Source organism: Microchirus variegatus (genome assembly GCF_963457635.1).
Source record: "Microchirus variegatus genome assembly, chromosome: 9".
In the NCBI taxonomy this organism is placed as follows: Eukaryota; Metazoa; Chordata; class Actinopteri; order Pleuronectiformes; family Soleidae; genus Microchirus; species Microchirus variegatus.
Window position 1 is genome coordinate 21,957,647 of NC_139810.1, and position 19,737 is coordinate 21,977,383.

Below are 19,737 nucleotides of genomic sequence, written 5' to 3' on the forward strand. Positions count from 1 at the left end.
CCTGCGACGGAACTTTTCTACTCTGTCTTTAATGAAAACTCACTGATGTCTCACTGCTTCATTCACTCTCAGCGCGGACAGAGTCTGTGAAGTGACAGCGCGGATGATGTGAATACTTTTTTTTGGGGGGGATCGGGGAAACATTTTGTCACGGAGCTGCATCGTTGAAGTGGACCATCTGTGAGTAAGCGCTCACTCTTCTTCAATCTCGCATTTATCACGCGTTAACGCGACAGTTTATTATAAACCTGACTTTGAACAAGAACAAAATATGTAGCAATTGTTCTCCTGTGGGTGAAACTGTGCGTTAAACCTGTGAGTCACTCTTTGTTTACTGACTAATCAGGTAATTTCTGTGCGTCCCATAAATCAGGTGTCTGATGTTTTAATGTATTATATGTTATGCTTATAACATGTTTAATTAACCTATTATTATAGGTTATAATCAGTGAAGTTGTCATTACTATTAAGTCCCGTAATTAATCTTTATATATATATATGTGTGTGTGTATACATATATATATATATGTATACATACAGTATACATATATATATACATGTATATATAGTTTTATCCCATATGTAAATCCCACTGTAAATATAGGTTATTTAGTTCCATCAAAGAGTAATTATGAGTGACAAGCATTTATGTGTCGATTATCAAGTTAAGGTAATTTTTAATTTATATTATCTTTATATTGTTAATGTTTAAGCGAAAACATGTTAACTTAAGATGACTTTCCAAATACAGTCGCTTACGTGAAGTGAATACACTTCCTTTCTGTAATTGGGTAAATTAATTACTAAATTGCTTGGTGAAAAAATGAAGAAGTTCTGGTTACTTTAGTTCTCTTTGCCAGTAAAGTGAATTTCCTTGGATTGTGGACAAAAAAAACAAAAAACAGTTTAGGACATTTTACACAGTGTACTGTAATGTATAGATAAAAACCCAATAGTTGCAGCCCCAACGTAGAGAGTGTCTCTGACATACTGCAGGTGCTATACTGGACATATTTTATGGCAGAGTCTGATTACAAATGCATATGTTCCCCTGAGTGGAAAATGTAAAAAAAAAAGGGAAGAAGAAAAAAAAAAAGCTGTCAGACTGTTAATGTGATCTGCTCTATCATTTACTGTTAATGGATTGTGTTTGGTGACAGCTCTTAATGCTTTGTCCCATAGTCACCGAGCGCAGAGCAAAAACACTCCAAGGGTAAAGGACACGCATGAGAAAGGCTTACCATGCACTGAGAACAAGGTGAGAGGAGACAGAATCCATAGTATACTCACCTGGGGGTGGGTGTTCTTTCTCATTGTGTGTGTATAGTACGTGTGCGGGTGTTTGTGTGTCTGTTTCTTGTCACCCCAGCCTGTATTTTTTTCTTTTTTTTCTTTTTCTTCTTTTAAATGGTCTGCAGATGATTAGGAAAAATGACGTGAGGTCACGGACTGTGCATGTGTTTGTGGTGCACACACAAGTATGTGTCTTGAAAGCTCGTTGATTTATTAGTTGCCTGACTTTTCAAATGTTATTTTCAAAATAAAAAAAAAAAAGCAGCAAAGCTGTGATTAAGGAGGGATTTCTCTGTGAAGCGTGTCTTGTTGGTTTTTCCGCTAATGCAAATTCTATTGCGTGATTACATAAATCCACAGGGTGCAGAGTGAAACCAGCAAGTCATTCTTGTGTCCGAGAGGACAATCAACTTTTTAAAAAAAGGCTCGGTTTCTATTATTAATGAACTTAAGTTCAATTTGTTTGGCATCATCTGTGTGCAAATTACCTTCTTGATTTTATTCCTCATCATCATAATTACTCGTATTATAATGGTCAATTTAGTCTGATTATTTAGCAGGGAATCAGTTATAGTATCTATTCCATTGTGTGACATGGATCAGACCATATATCAACTTCACACCTCGGGGGCTTGTTTTCTGCTGAAGTGGTTTTACACAGCTTCCACTCCTCAGGACTTGACTATTTATCGTTCTGTGTGATGGGTTAGAGGCTCCTGTTTTGTTTAGGGCACACGAAGTCCGCTGGTTAATGATACATAACAAGAAAAACAGCCGTCCGTCTTTTAAACAGGCTTTATCAGTGCTGATAAGGGGACTTGGACCTTCTTCCTCCGCAGACCTTTTGAGTTTTGTCCAACAGTCGACGTATTATGGAAACAAACTCACGGCGAGATTTGTGAATACAACATTCTGCGAGTTCTGCAGCGCACACAAACTTACATGAGGGCAAGTAATGACTGTATTAGTGTGTGCAATGAGGTGTGGTCCCACATGATTAACATTTAATGGGCTGTTCGGGCAAGACAGTATTAGAACAAAGTGTTTACTTTAGTTGCTCATAGGGGCTGCGGTCCTTTGGTGAAGACCAGAACCTGAGTGACACCCACTGGAAGAGAACAATGAATCCTGGAGACAGAGCTGTGTGAATCAGATTACAGAAGTACAGAATGAAAGGCATAAATTCACATATGTCAAGCATCCACCTGCCATTGAAGGGAGTGTTCATAGAGTTGATTTATGCTGCGTATGACGGTGCAAATGAGGACTTAAATGACTGATATGTGTGCCTTGAAGAAGAACTTGAGGCCATATCTGCTTTATCGTGCAGTTGCAGTGTCACAGCATGTGTGCAGTATGTACGACACGTGACTCGTCCAGAGCTTTATTGTGTAACAATTCATTGATTGGCTTGTAAATAAAAATCTGCTGCCCATGTAGAGAAACGAGGGCGCACACAGACCACGTGTTGTGGGTGTGCCAAGTGGGCCAGGGCCGCTTTAGTCCTGTTTTCATCTGCCAGCGTCTTTTAATGAGGCTGATAATTAAAAAGGTTAATATATGAAAGTAATCAGCACATCACTGCCCGTCGTCCTGGGAGGGAGTGATCCTCGATGACGTCGGCGTGAATGGTTAGTTTTGGGCAGATTGTGTAAGTGTATGAATGTGACAATAACAGACAAAAGGCAAGAAGGAAAAAGGGGAATTAGCAACAGGTTGTTTGAGTGTACACAGGACAGGGAGGGTGTCATTAATGGGTCAAACATGGTCAAAGGGAACTAAGAAAACGACTGAAAATGCACACACGCAAGACATGGAGGGAAGTAAAGCTGGCAAAAACACAGCCTTAGAAATGTGCAACTGATCTGAACCTAAATCTATACGATTTCAGCTGATTAAATCACAATCACAGACAATTTACACATTTCCTCATCACGTCACAACACGCTCTAAAGCTACATGACATAGTTTGTAAAAAAAAAAAATTAAAAAAACAATGACCAAAAATGTGTATGAACACCAAGACAAGTGGACCGACACGCTGAAAGATGTGAATGCTTGAAAGCTATATGTTTTCTAGCGGATAGTAACTAGCTGTTTTGTCAGCCCCGAGGCGCTGCAGAGAGAGTGGAACAGAATGGAGACGACAAGAAGGATGCATCCACACCAGTGAGCCTCTGGAGGGGAAAGAGAGGCAGGGATGGACTCTGTCGTTAATCAGAGTGAAAGCTTTAAAGTAAAGGCAGGAAGCGAGACTCTGCACTAACTACTAAAAGCAGTGTCTCCAGTCCTTCCAGTAGAAAGACGGAATAATTTGTGTTTTACATTAAGTCGATCAGACGGATGTGACTGTGCTCGGGTTATTAAGGAGAGAGCGGAGCAGAATACATTTGCAGAGACATGGGTTTATAAAGTGAACGGCATCCATTTACTTTCTCTATGTGGCCTCAGATGAAGGAATTCCCTCTGTGGACAGGAAATGTCAAAGTTTTGAGCTGTCCATTGGTCTCCTACAGCGGAGACAAAGAGCAATTTAAAGATAAACTGGATTCATGCACGATGCAAATGAGGCATGATCATATTGTATTTGGAGATAATAATGCGTGGACTCCAGAGTCTCCGGAGGATGGAAAGCGAGACTTTCTCTGAGTAAATGGTCTCACGCACTTTCCCATACGCCACAGATAAGTCGTGACACCATTACAGAAGGCTCTTCCTGCCAGTTGTTAATCCTCTTATTACATTTCATAGAATGAAATTTGTGACTATTAGTTTAGCATTACTGTAACACGGTGGATTAATTTCTGAGATCACATTCTTATAACACTTCCCAGGTCCTTACACATGGACAAAGGGATACTTGGAAGAGGAGCTTTTATATAAGAAATTGGTCACATGGGCAAATATATATATAATGAGATTATATGGAGACCATAAAGGATCGCGGCAGCACAAAGAATCCTCTCATAAATTATGCTGTAATTACAGAGAGGGGCACAAGGTTCCTCAGGGCCCGACAAAGAGAGGCCGCGAGATTCCTTGATGGTAAAAGACTCTGTTGTCTAAACTAAACTGTCTCTAATTAAAGAAAAACTTAAAAGAAGAAACATTAATAAAGAGGTAATAATAAAGATTAGAATTACCTTTGATCCAAGAACAACTGGACAGGGCCGACTGGGCACAACCTAGAAACTCACTAAAGCAACTTTGATTTGAGCAATCAAAGTAATACAGGTTTGTTGTTGGTTTTGTGGTTAATATTGGTGTTGTGGTTGATGTTGTGTTGGTGTATTGTTGATGTTGTTGTGGTTGATGTTGCGTTGGTGTTGTGGTTGATGTTGTGTTGATGTTGTGGTTGATGTTGTGTTGGTGTTGTGGTTGGTGTTGTGGTTGGTGTTGTGGTTGGTGTTGTGGTTGATGTTGTGGTTGATGTTGTGTTGATGTTGTGTTGATGTTGTGGTTGATGTTGTGTTGATGTTGTGGTTGATGTTGTGTTGATGTTGTGGTTGATGTTGTGTTGGTGTTGTGGTTGATGTTGTGGTTGATGTTGTGGTTGGTGTTGTGGTTGATGTTGTGGTTGATGTTGTGTTGATGTTGTGGTTGATGTTGTGTTGATGTTGTGGTTGATGTTGTGTTGGTGTTGTGGTTGATGTTGTGGTTGGTGTTGTGGTTGATGTTGTGTTGGTGTTGTGGTTGTGTTTGATGTTGTGTTGGTGTTGTGGTTGATGTTGTGGTTGGTGTTGTGGTTGATGTTGTGTTGGTGTTGTGGTTGTGTTTGATGTTGTGTTGGTGTTGTGGTTGATGTTGTGGTTGGTGTTGTGGTTGATGTTGTGGTTGATGTTGTGGTTGATGTTGTGTTGGTGTTGTGGTTGATGTGGTTGGTGTTGTGGTTGATGTTGTGTGGTTGGTGTTGTGGTTGATGTTGTGGTTGATGTGGTTGATGTTGTGATTGGTGTCGTGTGGTTGATGTTGTGGTTGGTGTTGATGTGATTGATGTTGTGGTTGATGTTGTGGTTGGTGTTGATGTGATTGATGTTGTGGTTGATGTTGTGGTTGGTGTTGATGTGGTTGGTGTTGCCTGGTGTGACAGCAAATATTCTCTCACACATCAACAGCATGTTATGCCATTCAACTCCTCAGGTTTGACTCAGATTCTCTTCCTCTGGTTTAAGGCCACACCTTCATGGCCCAGCTGACAGCATGTCATTCATTTGAACACATTTCTCTTGACAAAGCCAGCATGTAACGCACACATGTTGACGGTGTGTTCAGCTGTGTAATCGCACCCAGCAGCGTCTACACGAGTACGAGTAAAATGATCACTGGGCTTCAGCAGAGTAGTGACAGAAACCTTGTTATGTCTTTTTTAGTCGCACTCAGTTGCACAATACTATCGACTAAAGTCTTCTTTCTATTTTTAGGCGGGGAAAATATCCAGACACCCATTGAGCACACATGTATACCTAAGCACTCCTTGCTCATTAGTCAAAATAAAACTCTAATATAGTTTTAATCAACTCACACTGTGATGACTAACTTAACAAAGGCCTCCTTAGAGCTCTTTGAAGCCAACTCCTTTCTCCTCATCTTATGTTTATCTTTATTCTTTTACAATTTATTTTCTTTTTTTGTTCTTTTCCTGCCCTTTTTTTTGTATTGCATTCTTTCATCTTGGGCCCTTCTTTCTCCCTTTGTTTTTACTACGTGCTGTTTATTTGCCCACGGCATCCCACGACTCCACTTCTCAAAACTGTCATCTCAATCTTATCAACTTTCTGTTCTTTTGAACCATTTATTTATAAGCAAGGAAAAATAAACTCCAACATTTATTGAGCTCAACAGTGTGACTGTTTCGAAAGGGGAAGAATGCCTGGATGCATGAGGGAATGAAGGAGGGGGGGAGGCAAAAATAGGGGGGAGTAGGAATGTATGGGGTAAGTATGGGATGATTACATGAGCAGAGATATAGAGGTGGTGGGATAGAAGGGGAAAGCTGTCGAGTCAACCTTGAGAAAAATGCCTTCTGGGTTTGAATCAAACACAAATGGAAGCTTTGAGAGACGGACTAACAGGCACACTGAACACTTATTACAAAATTGGAGACAGCATCAAAAACATTCACGCACAACAACATTCACATGGCATAACAGCATTCACATGGCAGCATGATTTGTACCGTGTGTTACAGGACGGGTTCGTTTTATTTTTTTATTTGACTGTCTCGACCAGTTCACCAATTAAGATCCAGAGCACAGTGATGCAGTTGTGAGCACTGGTGCCTCACAATGAGAGAGTTCTTTGTTCCAACCCCATTTCACCCCAGATACTAGCACCTGGAGATTGTCATGAGGTTAATTGAATACTCTAAAGTGAAGGTAGGTGTGATTGTGAGTGCGCCTGGTTGTTTACGTTCCGTTACGCGTCCAGTGCTAGCACGGACTGTTTTTTTTTTTGTTTTCCTTTAAATAATCACGAGAGAAGACGAGGGAGTCGTCAAAATAAATGAAAACATCCCGGGTAAAAATGCTGTGCAAAACATCATTAACCCCGCACTTGAAACACAGCTGGCGCATTCGTTAATAGGAACGGCATCACAGTGTTATCTTAACCACTGGAGCATTAAAAGCTGTATTCAACTCGTCTCCTCCCTTCTAAACAGATGGTAAGCATTTCTATGATCAAACTGGGAAACTTCAAAAGCTGCAGAGAAACACAATGGGAAAGGGTTGGACTACCTGTTTTGGACGTTGATTCCATGACAGTGAGTGAAGGAATGGGGTTTCTTTAAGTTTATATTGGTGAAGAGGAAGGACAATAGTTCCAGCCTCCAAAGAGGCTGAGGGGGTATTTGTCAAGTGACTCCAACTGAGATAGGGTGTACTGTATATATGATACGCTATAGGATGTCTATAGGGGGAGCCCTAAAGGTGGAGCAGGTCTAACAGGCAGTCCCATTTGTGATGAGATGAGATAGTGCTGGACTTACTGAAGACGTTTGGGAACGAGGAACTGGACTCCTGAGTGGAAAAAGGGCCACAAAAGGCTTTACAGGGAAACCGTTTGATACTCAGGAATTCAAATAACCAAGCCAAGCAAACAAATCTGGACGGACGAGGCAGACGAGGTCAAAAAATACTCAGTCAGGTATAAATAAACCCCAATGTATAGAAACTGTGACTAATGCCTGCTAAGTTTGTTTTGGAATGAGTAAAAACAAACGAGATTGGAGACAATGAGACGCAGGTGTCTCTCATTAGTGACATAAAAGTTAATCACATCAGCGTGAGACACATGGAAGTGGGATCCGGAACAAGACAGGGGCGCGAAGGCAAAAATAAAACAGGAAATGCTGTAAGCAGAGAAAATAAATGAAAGCATGACCTTGAGCAGTGTTTCCCAGTCCTTATTTTGTCCTCGGGGACTTAGATGCTGCCCTGCTCCAACACACCTGATTCAAATGGTCAGTACGTCAGCAAGCTCTGCTGAAGCCTGGAAACGATGAATCCTATGAATCAGGTGTTTTGAAGCCAACATATTCGCTTTTATGATGAATACAGCCAGTTTTCTGACATACTGCCTGATTTACATGTTCCCGTGACCTTTCTTCTTTGTCATCGCACAGGCGTTCCGCATCCTTAAGCTCCATTGTCTCCTTCAGCTCCACATGCATGACGTTGTTGTCGTCTTCCACAAGGAGTTCTATTTGGTTTGATCTTGTAGTTGACAATCTTAATTTGGATCTTCCTGCCGTGATAAAGTAATGAAAGTTCTCCTCAGGGCCTTTTCCTGTAGGCGCGTACACCCGTACGTGCGCTTCTCATTGGCTGCTGCGCCTTCCTCATCGCCGCTTAGCGGATCTGCCATTGTTGGCTGCAACGTTTCAGTAATAACAAGGCAATATTTACCGAGAACTTAACTGCTCAGCGTTTTCCAACTTATCCAAAGCCTTTTCTATGCTCCCCGGGCGATATAGTCCTTCTGGGCTCCGTCTGGTTCTTGAGCGATCGTGTCCGCATCCAGATCTAAATCAATGTGAGGTTTTTTGACTTGATGTAGTGGCAAACATAACTTAATTCTAAAGTATTTCGCTGTAGGCCAAGCTTCCTATAAGGGCTTGACTCATAGGTGCTGTTTCAATTCCTCAGTCACCAAGGAAAGGATGAGTCATGAAAAGGTTTGCACCTTTACTTCCACTTGCTGTAAATCCAGGTTACCTTTCCGTCCACATGTATCCAAGCTTCTGTCAGATCAACACAAAGAAATATTCCCTTGATGTTCCAGGTTGTGAATGACGATCTATAGATTTAACAGTAACACAACGGTCAGAAAACCTTTTTACACCAAACCTGGCACAGCTTCTAACGGACACCAACGCTAATTTTCTAGTTCATATCTACCTATTCCTCCATTTATCATAGCTGTTCCTTTCCTTGTAAGAATATTTACTCAAAGGCTTACGGCCAACGGTTAACTACTTTAATTGTTCACAAATTACACTGTAATGCTAAAGTAATCATGCATTAATCATTAAAACTAACCCTAAACTAAATTAACTCTGGCTCCTACAATAGGGATGATTAGAGTTGTTTCCTGCCATGTGGAGTTTACAGTGTCTGGCTTTAATTGAAAGTGGTTAACTTATTATTATTCATTTAAACGACTCAATGTGAAAATTCAGCAGATGCTTTGAAAACAAAGAGCTCCTACATGCTAATGTATCAACATGTATCCCCAAAAGATCTGCGTGTTTTGCTTGTAATTTCAGTGGTAGGATGAGAACAAAATCAGTCAGCTGACAAATTTAAGGGCAAATTATGGAAATGTAATAAAGATGTCAGGTGGGACGCAGATCAGTCGATAATTCAAAACAAGTAGATGGTTTATTAATAAACTCTAAAACACAGACAGTCTCATGACCCTGCATCAGCTTAAATCCTGCTGACATTTAACGTCGAGCGTCACATAATACTTAAATGAATACTTTGTTTGTCTTACAGGAATGGAAAGCATCAGCGTGGAAACAGACTGGGATGGGTTAGCTCCGTCCTCTCTGGTCACTGCTGGAAGGAATAACTTCTCCTCGTCATCCTCATCCTTTTTTGTGTCAGAGCTGAACTCGTACAACACGTCTCACAGTGGGGGATCCTTTTTCGGAATCTTCCCCGAGAATGGTTCCACCATCACACCTCACACGCTGCCCCAGCCCAGGCCCAGGGACCTGGGCCTGGCAAGGGCAGAGATCGCCGTGCTCGGGGTGGTGCTGGCTTTCACCACCCTGGGGAACAGCTTTGTCCTGTGGGTGCTGCTGAGGAGGAGGAAGCAAAACGCGCCCATGCACGTGTTCATGGTCAACCTGTGTGTGGCCGACTTAGTGGTGGCTCTCTTTCAGGTCAGATCATGAGTTACTTTTTATTGGAGTTAGTGGAACGTAAAGGAAATCATGTTTGTTTGTGTGTTTAGTCACTTGATGTTCAAGTCAAAGTGAACAACAGTGCCTTTGTTTACGGCAATGAAAGAACACGTCACATGACGCACTAACCGCGCGTCTGATTTATGCTGTTTTTGGATCAAAGTTTACGTGTATTACTCTGATGAATGTAGTAAAATCAGGTGATAGCTACTTTGTAGAAACACATATTGTTGTGTCCTCATTTGTAGATACCAAAAGAGGGAAAAACATTAACAGTAATTTCTTCTTTTTTTTAAATTTAATTCAGGTTCTACCCCAGCTGATATGGGACATCACGGAGAGGTTTCAGGGACCAGACTTCCTTTGCCGGTCCATCAAGTACTTGCAGATTGTGGGCATGTTTGCTTCCTCTTATATGATAGTTGCCATGACAGTAGACCGGCACCATGCCATCTGCTGTCCCTTGCAGGCCTACCGTGGGGGAGCCATGTCCCGCTGGAACACCCCTGTCATCGTGGCCTGGGCTCTGTCACTAATCCTCAGCATACCACAGGTAGGGACGAGTGAACACACACATGCCCATACACACACACACACACACACACACACACACAGATATACTCTGCTCAGTGGGCGTTCACACCCTGATTTCTGCGGCTCAAGGTGGCAGTCTGTTTTTAGCTCTGCGAGGTCATTGCAGGTCAGCTAATGGAGGAAGACGCTGACAGTCATGTATGTGGGAGTGCTGACCACCCTCCCTTTGTTCGGTCTGTTAGGTGTTTATCTTCTCTCGCACGGAAGTGGCCCCTGGAGAGTACGAATGCTGGGGTCACTTTGCTGAGCTGTGGGGGCTGAAGGCCTACATCACTTGGATGACGGTGGCCGTCTTCATCCTGCCGGCTCTCATCATTACCATCTGTCAGGTAACAGCATGGCCGGACTCTCAATCTCCATGCAACATCCACAGACTATTATTGATGAGGATTACACACTGTACGCAACATAATCCAGTGTTGAAGCGATGTGGCATGAATGAAATGCTGTTGCTGTTGTTTCCGTGTGTATTTGGCAGGCACTGTTTGATAACCCATGGGGGACAGTGGTTGGTTTTATGTAGCATCTCATGGCAGAGAGGTATTATGGACCGACTCCCATCGGCCCTGCTGCTCTATTTAGGGAAAGATATTTCCACGGTCCGGCTCTTTCGCCTAATTAACACAGCACTTACAGGACGACTGCTGAGATGGGTGTTCAGGAAATCTGTCCACTCAGAGCCCCCTCCTGCGAGAAAGTGGATTGAACCAGATCTCTGCCAAACATAGTATATCTGACCTTTTTGTCCATCATCACCCTATGTGGAGGATAAAGCGGTAGAAGATGGATGGATAGAGATTTCAAAATGAGCGGCCTCTTTTTCAGAAATATAAAAAACCTCAGAAGTAGGATGTAGATTTTCGCAGATGGAAATCATTTGACTAGCATGTACGTAACTTGGAAACACATGGAACAGTGAATTAGAGAGGAGAGTTCAATCAAATTGTGCCCCCCCTAAAGGTAAAAGAAATAACAGTTGGCAGCAAGAATCCTAAATTTCTGAAAGAAAAAATAGTGGAAAAATAGCAAGAAAGCAAGTATGAATCACCATTTACTGGTTGATTACAAATTGTTATTTTAGTTGCTCGGGAGAACGAGGAGATTTTTTTCTCCTGTAATATAATTTTATGGTCGCCTTATTGTAGCAAAGTTGTGAAATAGTTGTTTTTATAGGCAATATAAATGTCCGGCTATGATTTATGGCTGAAGGTGAAGACTTACACAAGCTCTCCTTCATATTAAATTTCCTGTCACTGTTACAGAAAGAGAAAAAAATGTTTAAAAAAAGCTTTACTGCAAGCGCAAAGACAAGCATCGGAGTGTGACATGAGCCAGTCATAAAAGTTAATCCTCAAGCACACCAAGCTCTGCACGCTGGAATGTCTTGCTTCACGTATTAAACCGCGGTAATTTGTGATATTATCCTTGTCTTTCAGATCAGAATCTTCAGAGAGATTCACAACAATATCTACCTGAAGTCAGAGAGGGTGGTGATGGCTGAGATGAAGAAGAATGAAGTCTTTATCCGCTTCCACGGCTTTAAAAAGGAGGAGAGAGGAAGACGGGCATCCGGAGGTGGGGGCAGGGATGGGAGAGTAGTTCAGCTGCTAAAGGGTGCGAATAACAGCCCTCACAGTAACATACACAACAGCCAAGTGGGCGAGTGTTATGAATATGCACCACCCGCTATTCAATATAACAGCTGCCATGGTGAGCACGGAACAACAACAACAACATCGCCATCGCAGCAGCAAACACTGAACAGCTCCGATTGCCAAGAGTCCTACACATCTCACGAGCTGGCCTCAGACTCACCCCGCTGCTCCTTTGACTACGCCCCCCCTCCCCCTCCAACCGCTCCACCTCCAAGCATCACTAAAGCCATGTCCAAGACCGTGAGGATGACTCTGGTCATTGTGCTTGTCTACACGGTCTGCTGGTCACCGTTCTTCATCGTCCAGTTGTGGGCAGCCTGGGACCCCAACCCTCCAGACCAAGGTCAGTCACATACACTATCGTTCAAAACCTTGGGGTCACCTAGACAATTTTTTGGGTGTTTTCCATTAAAAGTCACACTTTTATTCATCAAAAGAGTTGCAAAGAGACTGTTGACTCTTGTCAAAGACATTGACAAGATTAGAAATAATTTGCTTTCATCAAAGAACCAGTAAAACTGTTTTCAGCTGTGCTAACATCATTGCACAAGGGGTTTCAAGGTTTTTCTAATCATCCAATAGCCTTCTAACGTGATTAGCAAACACAATGTACCATTAGAACACTGGAGAGATGGTTGCTGGAAATGGGCCTCTATACACCTATGTACATATTCCATTAAAAACCAGACGTTTACCACATGAACAATGTTAAGCGTGTATTTGTAATTCATTTAAAACTACTAGACCGGAAGTTCCAATTAACGCTGTTTTTTAGTGTGTATCTGCGTCATTACCTTGTTTATGAAGCTCTGAAGTTTCGAAAAAAACAGTTCAGCCATTGCTGAGAACGCTGTGTTTTATTGTATTCTCGGGCTCAGCGAGATCTCTGAAAATCCCGTTATAGTTACATAAACAGCGGTTCTCGGGAACAGCCGATCGTCCTGCTCCGGGCACTAGTCCGGGCACATCCGGTTGCGTACATTGAACCGCAGAAGAAGAATAACGTCCGTTGTGGAGGTGTTTCACGAGCGACAGTGTCTTCTGACTCCGGGTCAAAGTCATAAAAGGGACTGCGGCGTGGAGTCCAGAAGGGGGAGCTGCCCTTCTGAGAGCGGGTGTGCCGAATGTCACTTCCAGGGTACTGGCCAATCACAACACAGTCTGTCTTCTCAGGCGAGATTTATGTCTGAAATATCGCGGCTGACAAGTGCTTCAAAAAGGACAGATTTCTATCGGCTCGTTTCCAGCAACTAGGAGGTTTTTGACCATAAAAACAAGTTAATATATGTAAGTAGACCTCCATAACTAACATGTGCAACAGGACCACTCTATGTGACCTTTAATGTTATATTCATTGAAAAAAAAAAGTGCCTTTCTCAGTGACATTTCTAAGTGACCCCAAACTTCTGACTGGTAATGTACATGCTCCATGGCTTCTGCCCGTCCATGTTGCCAACCTGATTTCCGCGAGCAAACAAACAAAAAAAGAAAAGATGAATTGCTTGGGTTGTTTTCGTCAGATATATTGATCCTCTGCAGTCTGATTTATCTGTCATTGCTCGAAATATTTTGCCCTTTTAGCAGCCAAAAAAAAACCTCTGATCAATGCTGTCCATCTTACTCTAAAGTCTAAATAGAGTGTCATTAGTCTGAGGACAAACACAACTGCCAACCTCTGAATGATGACGTCACAAACAGCATCTGGTGATGTATTTACTGGCAGCGAGCGATGAAGGAAGTGAAGCTTTAGGGTTCGGCCTGACCGTATGGAACGCGTGTATATCCTCTGATCTGAAGCTAAAGACAAACACCTCAAGGCCAGTAAATAAATGTTTATATCCTCTGCTGACTCTGCACCGTGACCAGATGTTGACATTTCATCAACAACACTCTGAGCCAGCAGATTGCACACTGTGAAAATCACAAGCAGACACACACACACACACAGAGAGAGCGAGCCACGTAAGCTTGCTCACACAGACAGAGCCGGCACAACATGTACAGTGCACATGCAGAGTCACATACAAGTATGCATACACATGAAGGATCCTTACACACACAGATTCGCACACCTGTCCATGTTAGGACACTGCACTGACCTCCATTCATTTGGTCGGCCTTAACCCTAACCAGCTCATACTAAACCCTGACCTTAACCTACTCACAGTTCAAATCAAAGGCCCAAACGTATCCAGTTCCTCAGAAATTGGAGTGAGTTTGCCTAATTTGGACCAGACTTTTACGTCTCAGTAAGGACAGTGTCAGTGGCCAGTGTTTATGCCAGAAAAGGTCCTAAAGAGGTAACAACTACAAGCACACACACACATACGCACGCACGCACGAAATTTGATTATCATCAATTTTGAATTCCAAAAATCAGTTTGCCCTTTTTCCGTTTGTCCTCGACTGGCCGGCAGTAAAATAAGAATGTTTTCTTAATGACATAAGACTTATTATTAGCAAAACATTAACTAAAAAAAAAACAGTAAAAGAAAAAGGAAGAATGTAGGGTTTTGTCCCTCTGAGATACAGACTGTCCTGTTGCCGTGTCCATAGGAAATAAAATTGAAAAACAATTATGCCGAATGGTTTATTTTCAATCTGAATAGCTGTTGTGCAGATTTATGGTTGTTTCATAAGAGACAGCATGAAAGAAAAAACGTGGTCTGTAAAGTGATTAGGCCACAGCTGGAGGAACAATCTCTTATAGCTCGCAAACTGTACATGTAACACCTCACACTTTCGTTTATATACACTATATTTATAAATATAAATTGAAGTGTTGCACAAAATTAGCCTTTGCAGTATATAATATACAATTTCAAGGTAACACTTTACATTAAAGTTCAGTAACAACATGGTAATAAGGAGCTTTATTGACTTTACTTTACTGTATTACCATCTAATTTGGGGCGACGGTAGCTCAGTGGTCGAGCAAATCGTCTTTCAACTCAAAGGTTGTGGGTTTGATTTCGCTTGTGTCGTTGGGCAAGACACTTGCTCCTGACGGCTTGTAAATACAGACCATTTAGCATTTCAAATTTCCATTTCTGCAATAACAAAAGTAATAGTGTGGTAATAGATACTATATTATTTACAGTCAAATACCCAGGTAACAGCTTGATAAGGACAAGCGCAACAAGCTACTGTAGTGAAATGAATCAAAATTGTTAATTACTCTATTATAACGTTGAAATGTAATCCACCTTTATGTCCCACATACATTTTTAGTCATTACTGTCGAGCCGTTGTTGGAGATTTCTAAAGAAATAAGACGGTATTACCATAATGTTACTTTCCTTTTACAAAATGATGATGACCACACGATTACCATACAGTTACTGTACTGTAATGTAGTGTGTTAACTATTTGAAAAGGTAAAAAGAAGTAAGAATTGCTAAAACTATTTTTAAAAAGACACCTGTATAGTGTAAACAAACTAATACTTTCTGTGTGACTGTGTCCACTGCAGGAGTGGCCTTCACTATCCTGATGCTGCTGGCCAGTCTGAACTCGTGCACCAACCCGTGGATCTACACGGCGTTCTCCAGCAGCGTGTCCAGAGAGCTGCAGAAACTGCTGCACTGTTGGTCACGACCCGGCCGCCGGGGCTCGCTGCCCGACGACTCCACCACAACACACACTTCCACCACCAAGGACACCTTGTACTGACAGACACTGATGTAACAGAAACATGACATTTTTCAGAGGACCTGTATGGGGGCACATGCTCAGAGCAAGGACAAGGCCCCCACCACCACCATCACCACCACCACAACCATCTCTACTATGGCAGTCCGAGAACGGAATGCGTTGACCTCCACCAGATGTTTCCAACAACAAAGGACAGCTGTACCGTCAACATGACGTCCGTGTGTTATCGCCTGCCTTCTGCACCTCAGCAGTAAAGAAGGGTGTCATTGAAGATGTCAACACCACTTTATGAGCACACCGTGGAATATAGAGTGGGGAGTCAGCGATGGCGTCTGCAGTTTAAAATGTCCTTGAGCGTAAAGTCATTCTCAACCCCTGTTGTTGCCTGAGTGTAAGCCTGCTGCATTGATCCGTATGAGAAACAGGGCCCTGCTCAGACAGAGCAGAACAGCAGGAATGCAAAGGGTGGATCACCACATTAATAATTTTACGGCACGCCTAATGTACAAGGCAAAGAAGACAAAGCCGCGGGAGCAGTGAAAACAAACCAGAAGGCGACAGGAGAGAGCGAGAGAGAGAAAGACACAGAGAGAGAGAACAAGACTGCTGCAGGACAGAGAACAGACTGAAGGATGACATGGATGTTCCAGCTGCAGGAGTCGTCCTAAGGAACATTGTGGTTGAAATCTAATAATGTGAACAAACTTTGTTAAATCTAAGAAAGTAGATTAGGGATGGTGGATACTTGAGGCTGAATTCATATTCGCTCAGGAGAAATCATGTCCTAATAAAACAATAGTGATATTTGTGAGCAGGATGGTAGGACATTAACTGAGGACAGTGCAGTACAGTCAACACACACACACACACACACACACACACACACACACACACACACAAAGGAACAGAAGTTGAGGGTCAGGCCCTGGACAATTCAGGTTTCCACAACCAATGTGTTTTGTACAAACACGACATACAAGGTACACGAAATTGCCTTCCTGTCTTTATGCCGTGACAATTATGAAGCGAGAAGACACAGGAAGGAAGACGGACAGTAAACATTCAGCAGCATTCCATGGACAACGATGAGCTCTGTAAAGTGTATTTATTGAGAATGTAAGGCACATTATTATTATTATTATTATTATAATATTATTATGTTACATTTTCTGTAAGATAAATGTTGAATGTATATCACACAAACACAATGGTCCGATATGTGTAAGAGAAACAAGGAGATGCCAAACCAAAGTTGTTGTTTTTTGTTGTTTTTAAAGCGGCACTGATCCAGGTCTTAACAGTAGAGCTATTACAAAGTGTATGAAAGCTACATAGAAACAACTGCACATCATTTAGACTGCATGTCAGTTTCAGGACAGTGAAAATACTCCCAGTCAAAGCCAAGTGCCTGTCATGCCATTAGACATTTTTAGAGGGACCTCCCTCGCTGGGTTAATCTTATTCTTAGACAGCGTTGCCACCAGAGCAGAGATCACTCACTATGTCATATCACAACATGAGCCATGTGTTCTTTTATCTCTTTATTTATTGTTGCGTAAATGAAAAATATACATATGTTTCCTCTCCTGTCACTGCCTTATGCTCACGTTTATTTTATGACTTCTTGATTGCATAACGCTCAACTGGCAAGATGGAAAAAAATAAATAATATTATCACATCTGTGTTATAAAGTGATGACAAATGTAAACCACGGAAAAACGTATTAGATAACTTAATAACGTCCCGTTTCTAAATTTAGATTAGAATTTATTGTACTAGATGTTTCTGACATAAATGGTGTTGTTTTTCCTTCAGTGCTCAGTTTGAGCCAGTGCAGCACTTTTCTTTCTTTCTTTCTTTCTTTCATCAGAGAGCACTGTTCCGTGAGCCTTGCAGGACAATACTGAGACGCTTCCAAAGTGTCTCGGGAGTACTCGTCTGGGTCGAAAGGCGAAGCCTCACCTTTTCCTCTCTGCAGTCGTGGTGTTTTGGTTTTTTCAGCACGCTTCTGTTGTGCATTTGTTCCCCAGGCACAAGCCTCCACTTTGATTCTCCGCCAAATGGAAGGCTACAGCAACAAACGTTCCTTTTCCCACTTTGTTATATCAGGAAAAAGATGAACTTCTCTGAAGCCCCCGGTGTGTGTTCATGAATTTTCATCTTCCTGTCAGGAAGTTTAGAGGTCAGAGGAGGATTCTTCTCTGCTGATGGGACCAGACCTCAGGACTGTCCAGCCTCCTTGTTGCTTTTATGGGAGAGGCTGAAACACTTTGCTGTGCATTATACTGCATGTTCAGCCATTAGTGAACATTAGAAAGACTGAATAATGAATGAATTCTATAAGGAGAGTTTTCTGGTACAAACACTTTAAAATATCTACTATAATTAGACCAATAATTGCAGATGATTCCACTGAAACTCTTGCCTTGCTTCCTGAGGACAGAAAACCTGTCAGTTGCTGTTTTCACCCTTCATCTGTCAGAGCGTATGATGGACAATCTAGACTTTTTTTTTAGATCCCGCTTGCATGCGCGCGTGTTCATGCTGACTGTCCTGATGCTCTCGGATTCCATATTGCAGCCAGGTTGATGTCGAAAGTCAAGGTCACATCTTCATCACGCTGGGGCAGCGCTTCCTGCCAGGTCAGTGACCGTGATGGAGTAGATGAGAAACGGAATGACCCAGCTCTGTGACTGTGACAAGGGCAAAAGAATAGGTGAACTTGCCTCTTAAAACCATTACGGTGTCAGCCAAAGAGTACATCTCATGACTCTGAAGAATGACGGAGCCCCCCCAGCCTTGACCAAAGTCGGTATAAATCAGACCTGGAGCCACGAGCTTTACTACACTAAGCAATGTGTCTGCACTGCTTAACTCAAGATCTCCACAGGCCGCTGCTTAGGTCATTCTAAGACACCCGGGAGGCGTATCTGGTCCTCACCATCTTACACAACATATCTGTCTGTCTGTGACGTTTATGCACTTTGTTTCATTACTTAAAGCAAGGTTGTCGTCGTCGTTGTTTTTATTCCTCATAGTAAACACAGGCCTGTGCTTTATCAGATGCTTTTTCCCAGGATTTATGTACAAAGAAGCAGTTTGTAGTGACGTGTCCGCTACGGACTGAATATTGTATTTCATGGCGATCCATGAGATGTGCACAAAAATGAAGAAAGCTATAACAGTGATGACACTTTTACTGTGAAATGTGGGGAGAGGATGATTTATAGATATTTATGAGCGGAGGAGAGGAGTGTGTTTTTCTCATACATACTGTTACTGGTGCTTTGCTGGCGACTGCATTGACAGGAACAGCAGATTAGAGGATGCCCATAAAGGACAGGAAGAGGGGGGGGTTTATTGCACAGCTATGCATACAACGGACCCCGCTGTGCATACAGATCCATGACATAGCCTGAACAATACCTGTGACAGGGTAAGGAAGGGGAAGCTGGTGTCCGTGGCGTCCGTTCTCTGATGAGTTTAGCGCACGGTTTCTTCTGCTTCGCATTAAGCGTGAAGAACACAGTAGGAGAGGCAGCGTTTCAAGGCAAAGACTGAAAGTGTGACTTCATGTGAGAATCATTCGCGCGACGCCAGTTTCCACATAGCTGAATCCCACTAAGCCCATCCATGTCTGCCCCCGGAGTTACACACCTCTGTCAAAGGAGCTTTTCTCTGCCTCACAGCGCACACACACACACACACATCTTTAAGTTAGAATGTGCTTTACTTTGGTGAATCCATTTAAACCAGGTGTTTAATTATTCAAAATAAAGACTTGGTTCTGACTTGTTTGTGTGCTTGACTGTGTACGTTACAAATAAATACTTCACCACTGCAGGAATAAATTGCGACTTCCTCCGAGTGCATTAATTTAGCAACAACAAACTCAAAGTAATCTATGTTTACATCCGCAGTAATCTGATGCGTTGGTCTGATATAGTCTCAGAGCTCCATCACATAGAGGGGGAAGAGTCAGTGGCTCACTTTGAGTGCTTGTTCGTTCATTCCACCCTCCATACACATTCAACCATCCTTCACTTCACTCGCCACAGACTAACAGGTGACTCCATGAGGGAGTGTCTGTACATTGCGATGCGTCTATTTTCCCCTTTGTGAAGGTGATG

General features: G+C 42.4%; 1 protein-coding gene across 1 annotated transcript; it reads left to right on the top strand.

Annotated features, from left to right (window-relative positions):
- Positions 1-135: 135 nt before the first annotated feature.
- On the top strand, positions 136-15,624 carry LOC310931344 (vasopressin V2 receptor-like; the record flags this gene model as incomplete). Its single annotated transcript, XM_083894476.1, has 7 exons — positions 136-180; positions 1,183-1,258; positions 9,291-9,682; positions 10,011-10,256; positions 10,480-10,626; positions 11,734-12,295; positions 15,425-15,624. The coding sequence occupies exons 3-7, from the start codon at positions 9,293-9,295 to the stop codon at positions 15,622-15,624; spliced, it is 1,545 nt and encodes a 514-aa protein (XP_083750602.1). The 5' UTR covers positions 136-180; positions 1,183-1,258; positions 9,291-9,292.
- Between the last annotated feature and the right edge of the window lie 4,113 nt (positions 15,625-19,737).